This window comes from Urocampus carinirostris, chromosome 4 (genome assembly GCF_059441175.1).
Source record: "Urocampus carinirostris isolate Australia breed hairy pipefish chromosome 4, RoL_Ucar_1.0, whole genome shotgun sequence".
In the NCBI taxonomy this organism is placed as follows: Eukaryota; Metazoa; Chordata; class Actinopteri; order Syngnathiformes; family Syngnathidae; genus Urocampus; species Urocampus carinirostris.
In genome coordinates this window covers 1,400,598-1,408,511 of record NC_142352.1, presented here as the reverse complement: position 1 = coordinate 1,408,511, position 7,914 = coordinate 1,400,598, and the positions used below count along the sequence as shown (strand labels likewise).

The 7,914-nt window shown below is 39.2% G+C and overlaps 1 protein-coding gene across 1 annotated transcript; it reads left to right on the top strand.

The window, feature by feature from the left end:
* The first annotated feature begins 625 nt into the window (after positions 1-625).
* On the top strand, positions 626-6,958 carry LOC148366650 (uncharacterized). Its single transcript, XM_088333426.1, has 2 exons — positions 626-911; positions 4,962-6,958. Exons 1-2 carry the CDS (start codon positions 782-784, stop codon positions 6,338-6,340), a joined length of 1,509 nt encoding a protein of 502 aa, XP_088189552.1. The 5' UTR covers positions 626-781; the 3' UTR covers positions 6,341-6,958.
* Positions 6,959-7,914: the final 956 nt, after the last annotated feature.

The following is a 7,914-nucleotide window of genomic DNA, read 5'->3' as shown; positions in this document are numbered from 1 at the left end:
AACACGTTTAATAAGGTTGTTTATATTATGTTTATTCTGTCTTTCATTGGCATATTTCGTATACGAGTAATCCAAAAGTCGTGAAAAATAATCAAGTCACACGACTGCACTATCATAGTATTCAGGTTACGTTACTGTTTACATTTTTCAACAGGTAACTAGTAACTGTATCGGATTACATTTTGAAAGTAATCCTCCCAATCCGCCATGATGCACTAAGAGCTGATGCTGCATTCCCCAAAGTTGGGAAATCGGATTATCCTCCTCGAAAGGTAACAGAGACGACCATAGAGCGTTCCAAAAAAGGTGGAAAGTCGAAGTTTTCCAACCTCCAACTAGGAAAATATCACTGGAATGACACTTGAGATGGGAGACCCTAACTGTAAAATTGGGGTGCATATCGTTTCTCCCAGTTGTACATTAGAAGATTCCAACTTCCCACTTTTCAGGAATGCGGCATAACCTATACAAAGACTCCACAAAATGGCGGACTTCTTTAACGTTTGCGGTTTTCATGTTTTGCAGTAATTTCCTTTGGAAAAGTGTCGCAAAAATCAGAATGATATCTTAAGAAGACGCTTTATATAATATACCAAAATAATACGACAAAAAAAATCCAAAAGGAAACACCTCTTTTATGAGTTGTTTTGTTGTAGCTCCGCCCACCTTCTTTGTCCTTCCGAGTCACCCTCAGCTTGTTTTAGGCTATACGGCGTTCCGCTCCGGCCGTGTGGAAAACCTCCGTTTATCTGCTTAAATGAGTTAATGGTGAGTCTTAAATATGGATAAAATATACTCCAGAGGGGAAGCATATTTCAAAGAGGAGCTTCAAGAAGACATCGAGCGAGAAGATCGAAGGCTAAACCAAGTTAGCTTTAGCAAGCAGCTACACGTTGGGTTGAAAGGAGAAGGTTGGTCACTTTAGTTCTTTTAACATTTTATTTTCGAATCCAGGGGTTAATTTACTATATATTTTGTTACTTTTCTATTTCATATGCTTGATTTGGCTACCAGGAGGTGAAGTTTATTTGTTTGGCATCAAGGCGAAATACTATACGCTCATGCGGCCCGAATAGTATTTAACCTTGCGGTTTATTTAAATCGAATATTAAATTAAAAGATGAGTGTTTTAGTCAGCATTAATTATGTCCTTGGTTTCCTTGCCCTTTGAGACTCTGTGATTAAGGGCTATACAAATAAAAATGACCTGTACGCACTTTCTTTGTGCTGAAAAAAAAACTGGGGTGGAAGTAGTAGCTATTAGTGATGGCAAACTGGAGCATCGTGTCAGAAGATTTAATTCCCCCTATGTTTCTGTAAGGGGTCTTCGCTTAGAAAACGCTCGTCTACTAGTCATGCCAAGAAGAAATCTGCAGGTTAGAAAGCGTTCTCCGTTCAGGTCCCTTTGCTATGGAATACTCTGCCCTTAGACATACGACAATTAGTTATTTCCTGTATTTCTTGTTGATGATGTCTGTGTGTAGTCTGTTGAGGCCCTTGCAAGATCTATCGCGGCCTGGTCATCCAGGAAGAGGGATTACTTGTGCGGTCCACTCTCAAGGTTTCTTCATTTTCCATATGCTGAGGTTTTTGAGTTTTTCCCTGCCCTTATGTCGCCTTCAGATCAGAAGATAGTGTGTCACAAATAAACATGACTTGACATGAAGCAATGAGGCTTTTCATCCTTTGGTTTGCTCCTGGGCATCATGAGACGTCATTTGTTTTTTTAACCCCTTAAAATTCGCCTTAAATCCCAATCAAAGTAGATTGATCTTGAGCCATTTGGAGAATATGGACGTTTAGGGTTTCTTTTGAACAGTAACACGCTGGAATTTGGTCCCAAACGGAAATAATCACTGCACGTGCTACTAACATTCAGCAATTTGAGTTGGAACACACAGAAATTGAAGGTTTTTGTTCTCTCTGGGATTTATTTTTTTTTGCAATCAAATTCCGGCAGCGAAGTGGAGAATGGGCCTCTTACCTGGAAAACGTGATACAATAGTTTAATACAGTGCTAAATTTGATCACAATCTGAAAAATTAAACATTCTGTTCTGCACATTTTCCAAGGATAGGTTTACCCGTTTCCAAAAGTGGCCATTTGGAGACGACCGGTTTAGCACACTAAATACTTTGCAAACGTGTACTTTACTTTGGCCACTTTTTTAGACATTGTGAAAGAGTTGTAAACGTTTGAATTCTCTGTCGGCATCTCGATCCCTGTTGTGCACAAACGCGCGTAAAAATAAATCAATAATGCCGTTTCCACTCTCAGTTTATGGTCTAATTTGATTACAATAGGGACACCTTCATATCGATTTATTCGGAATTTCATTGGCCGACCCAGTGTCTTTCAACCCTTTTTGAACCAAGGTACACTTTTATTTTTAAAAAAGTTCCGAGGCACACCGTCCGTCGAAAATGTTTGAAAATGAAGTTATGTCAAATATTTCACTGTACTACCTCATAAGGAGATACTTAGTACATAAAAAGAAGAAAAAAAACTCTTCAAATAAAAAAAGAATGTGCTTTATTTAATGTTTTGATGTACAGTGCAATCTTAAACCGCTTTGTTGAACAACTTAAGTTATTAAATGTACTCTGCTACCTCTGTTGTGGATTATTGGAGTCGAGCTAGACATAAGGAGAACGCATTAGGCCGCTTGTTAATAACCCAGGTGATCGGGCTCACCTGTATTGGAGAAGAGAAACTCCCAAAACATGCAGGACATGCAGCTCTTAAGGTGGACCACCCCTGCTCTAGACTTTCGCGGAGGTGTGGAGACCATGGTTGCTGTTAGGAACTAAATAATAAAATGCATCGTTTACCAAATTGTTCAAATGAGTTATCTGACTCCATCAACCAAACACAACCTACATTCACCTAACAATGCGCGCTCGTTTCTTGATGGAAAAATGAACAAGAGACCGGCATTTCCATACGGGGGCAGATTTAATTTCTTAAATAATTTAGCTAAGTAGCATGGCGGCGCAGTGATTAGTGCTTGTGCGGCACAGTTCATGTCATGGGAACCTGTCGTGGGTTCAAATCCAGCTCCGGACTTCCTGTGCGGAGTTTGTATGTTCTCCCCGTGCTTGCGTGGGTTTCCTCCGGGCACTCCGGTTTCCTCCCACGTTCCAAAAACATGCATTTCAGGTGAATTGGCCCGTCCAAATTGTCCCTAGGTGTGAATGAGCGAGTGAGTTGTCTGTCCCTGTGTGCCCTGCGATTGGCTGGCAACCAGTTGAGGGTGTCCCCTGCCCACTGCCCGGAGATGGCTGGGATGGGCTCCATCGTACAAGACATCGTACAAACACGTATTTGTTTCTAATAGTCTGGCGGCCCGCCGGCGAAGAGTTAAGGGGTTAACCCTTTGCACGGGACGTGAGGTTGCCTTCCCCTAAAGTTTGAGTGCCATGATGGATGGCGACAGCACTTAAGGGGACGGCAGTTGAATAAGCATATCAATAACCACAACAGAAAAATATAACCAGCAATTTTTACAATGGTGACGTCTTGCTGTGCTGTGTGAACCGGCATGGTTCTAAGCCCAATTTGTTATTTTATCGTATCCCTTTTGATGAAGGCAGAAGCCTGATGGATGTCTTAAATCAATCGGAGTTACAAGTGTGTTATCGATAAATAGATCTATAGATAAATACTTTATTCATCCTCGTAAGGAAATTCACATTTCTAGCAGAATCCTTGTGTCGGAAAATAAAATAATAAAATAAAAGATATAGAATACAAAAATACCCAATATAACGTGTCGATATAGAGTATTTAAGTCAAGTCATTTTTTATTTGTGACGCCCTAAATCACGAAGAGTCTCAAAGGGCTTCACAGATTATTACACTATATTACACAGACTATTTTTCAGAATATTATTATACATTCCCCTGCTCTGGAGCCGATGAGAATAGTAGGTTATTCATATGCTATAAACTAGAAGTGAGTTTTAAGTTTAGATTTAAACATTTCAACTGAGGTTGCAGATCGGATCTGATGGGGAAGAGCATTCCACAGCACCGGTGCCCGGATGGAGAACGCTCTTGAACCAGCAGAACACTTCTTTGCTCTTGGGATCACCAGAAGACCAGTTTAGTTAGTAAAATATATATATATATATATATATATATATATATATATATATAATATAAATAATATTATTATTATTAGAAGTGTCCTAGACAAAACATCTGCTACTTAAGCATTTCACACAGCCTGCCCTGACCTTTTATTGTACATTGAATTCAAGCACACTCGGTAAATATCTTTATTACATTAAACTGAATTCATGTAACTTGTAGTCAATCGTATAAAATCCTTTATAGTCAAATGTATAAAATCTTTTAATGTTCTCAATATTGTAATTACAAGCTAAAGATTTCAGAAGGGAACAATGTTCTATGTTCAATTGGGATTTTTCAAGCCAATTGATTTGAAAAATCAACTGTTTCAATAAATGGTACTCCTCCCTTCAAGTAATCATTAGCAATAAGGGATTTTTGAAGATGCAAAAGTGCAGAGTAGCCCGCCAGTCTTGCGAATAATTTCTTTTTAGTCCTCTGTGCATTTCGCCTTGAAATGTGTCACAACAATTTTTTTCTGATACTGCTTCTTTATGTGACTATAAACGTTGAGAGGGTTTTCATTGAATTGTCTTTATTGTCATTGATAACAACGTAGTGTTCATGACAACGCAATTCCACGTGGCACTCCAGGGTAAACATGGAAGATAAGGCTTTTAGGCAAAAAAGAAAAAGGTTATAGAAAAAAAAGAAAATGTCATTTTTTTTTGTTGTGTACATTATATGATTGTTTTTTTTTTGTTTGATTTTTTCAAAAATGCTGAAATTATTTTTTTTCCACCAATGCTTTTGCTGTTAAAAAATATATATACTTGTTTTGTGTGTTTAGAGATTTTCCTAAACCATGTGTGTTCCGTGTCCTGCAGACACCAATGAAGAGACTCTTCTTCCCTGGCAACAGGAGACAAAGTTGCCACACATTAAGAAGGAGGAAGATGACTTCTTCGAGGTGGTTGACATCAAAGAGGAGGACATTTTGGATCCTGATCAATTCAAAATGGAGGAGGAGGACGATTTGGAGCGTGTTGACATTAAAGAGGAGGCCGATTTGAGAGAGTTTCCCGTGACTGTGGCCGGTTTAACCTTCGAGGATCAAGGTCAATATAAAGAGAACAATGAGAAGGTGTCTCCATCAGATGACGACGACACGTCCGACTCCGCACCGAATGATGGCAACGATCAGTCGGAGGGTGATAACACGAAACACAAATGTTTGCAGTGTGGGAAAGGGTTTCGGCGCAAGGACCATCTCAAAAGGCATATCATTGTCCACACTGGCGAGAAACCTTTCTCCTGCTCAATTTGTGGCCAAAAATTCGGCCTGAAATCAAACTTAAAAATCCACACCAGAACCCACATCGGCGTGAAACCTCATTCCTGTTCAGTTTGCGGCAAATTATTCACCATGAAAGGAAGTTTAACAATCCATTTTAGAATTCACACGGGTGAGACACCTTATTCTTGCTCATTTTGTGGTCTCAAATTCAGCCAAAGAGGAAAATTGATGTACCACACAAGGACTCACACTGGTAAACTCTTTGCCTGCTCAGTTTGTGGTCAAAGTTTCAGACAGAAAGATCATTTAAAAATCCACACAAGAACTCACACGGGCGAGAAACCTTTTTCCTGTTCAGTTTGCGATCAAAAATTCAGCCGAAAAGAAAGCTTAAAAAGACACACTGCAACCCACACAGCTGAGAAACTATATTCCTGCTCATTTTGTGGTCTAAAATTCAACCAAGAAGAAAAATTGATATATCACACAACGAATCATACTGGCGAAAAACCTTTTGTCTGCTCAGTCTGTGGTCAAGGATTCAAACAGAAAGATCACTTAAAAATCCACGCAACAACCCACACGAGTGAGAAACCTTTTTCCTGCTCAGTTTGCAGTCAAACATTCAGCCGAAAAGAAAGCTTAAAAAGACACACTACAACACACACGGGTGAGAAGCCTTTTCCCTGCTCAGTCTGCGGTCAAAAATTCAGCCGAAAAGAAAGCTTACAAAAACACACTACAACCCACACGGCTCACAAACCATATACATGCTCAGTTTGTGGTCTAAAATTCACCCAAAAAGGAAGTTTAAGAATCCATGCGAGAATTCACACTGGTGAGAAACCTTTCGCCTGCACAGTCTGTGGTGAGAAATTCAGCCGGAAAGAACGTTTGAGAAGCCACACAAAAACCCACACCGATGTAAAACCTTGTGTGGTCGTAAATTCCGCAGAAAATCAAACCTAACCCCAGTATTTTGAGAAGAAAATATGAGTCCGTACGATCTCACCATTCACTGAAATAGGTCGTGCCTCATCTCGTTTCAAAATATACATATCACAGAAACATCTCGGTCAGTCTGATTCAAGATATCTGAAAACTGGTCTTGCTGCCATGAGATTGGTTAATAGTATGCAACCCTGGCCTCCTTACATCCACGGGTCCTTTGAATCCAACTGTGTAAAATATTTACCGCATTTTCACACCCATTAGGCGCACTGTTTTAAAGGGCGCACTCTACTTGGTTCGATTTCTTTTTTACGCAACATTTTTAAACGCCACTCTGCATAATAGCTAAGAGACGTGGGCAGAGAATTCAAACTCTTTCACAATGTATACAAAAATGGCCAAAGTAAAATACACATTTGCAAATGTTTTGGTGTTGTAAACTGGTCGTCTCTAAATTGCCACTTTTGTGAAGGCTTCGACATACCTTTTAGAAGAATGTGTGAAATACAATGTTTAGTTTGTCAGATTGTGACGTGGTACCAGGTAAGGCTTCAAGCTATTGTCTCACCTGCTTATAACTCATCTGCAGGCATTAAATTGCAAAAGAAATTCTGGCAAAAATAGAAACCTCCTATTTCTAGGGATGTTTTCACCTCTTTTTGTGTTCACTTGTTACAATTGATACATTTGATAAGTTTAAAATACGAAGACTGGAACACCTGAAGTTGAAAATGGATCATGACAACAATCATTGAATGTCACAAATAAAATAATGTATATGACTAGGGGAAAAAACATTTTATCATATATCAGATTACTCAATTTTAGTAGAACTAGTGGTACGTCTTGGATTGGGATTTAAGGCAAATTTTACAGGAACATTTACGGGTTAAAAGAACATACTATAACCTTACACTGGTGAAAAACCCTTTGCCTGCTGAGTTTGCGATCAAAATTTATCCCATGAATCAGTTAAAAAAATATTTTCTTGTTGAATCCGCGGTCAAAAATGTTGAAGTCACGTTGTAGCTCAGAGTCACAAGTATGCTGTTATTATTTTGGAGAGGACGTTGTTGGGCGTTGCCCCAAAATATACGCAGAGACAGAAATATGGCAGAAAGGGAACGTCCTTTTTTGCAGCATTCATTCAGCAACGTTCAAGCCACGTTCAAAATCCGTCCAAAAGACGCTGGGTTCTCAAGATCACGTGCTGTTTTTCTCAAAATTCAAAGTGTTCTTTCCGGCCCCGACTTTGCTCAGTCAACATGTTGTGAATTCTTGTATCAATATTATCTCATAACATCCTGCCAGATGTCTGTTGTCAGCTCGAAGCTGACTTACAGTTAAACCACAACACTGTCAAGAAAAGATTTAAATTTTTGTTTTTAAGTAGGATTTTTAGAAATGGTCTTTCTGCTTGCTATGAGCTCACAGCTTGCATTTCCATTTAAGAAATCTCAGCTACTACTGAATGAACTAATTTGTGTACTATTGACGTCACTGACATGTGTCAAATGTACTTAACATAGTCTATAACTGTGCTCGTATTGAAATTGTTTTTGTAAAATGCACGAGTGTTGCAGCTTGTAGCC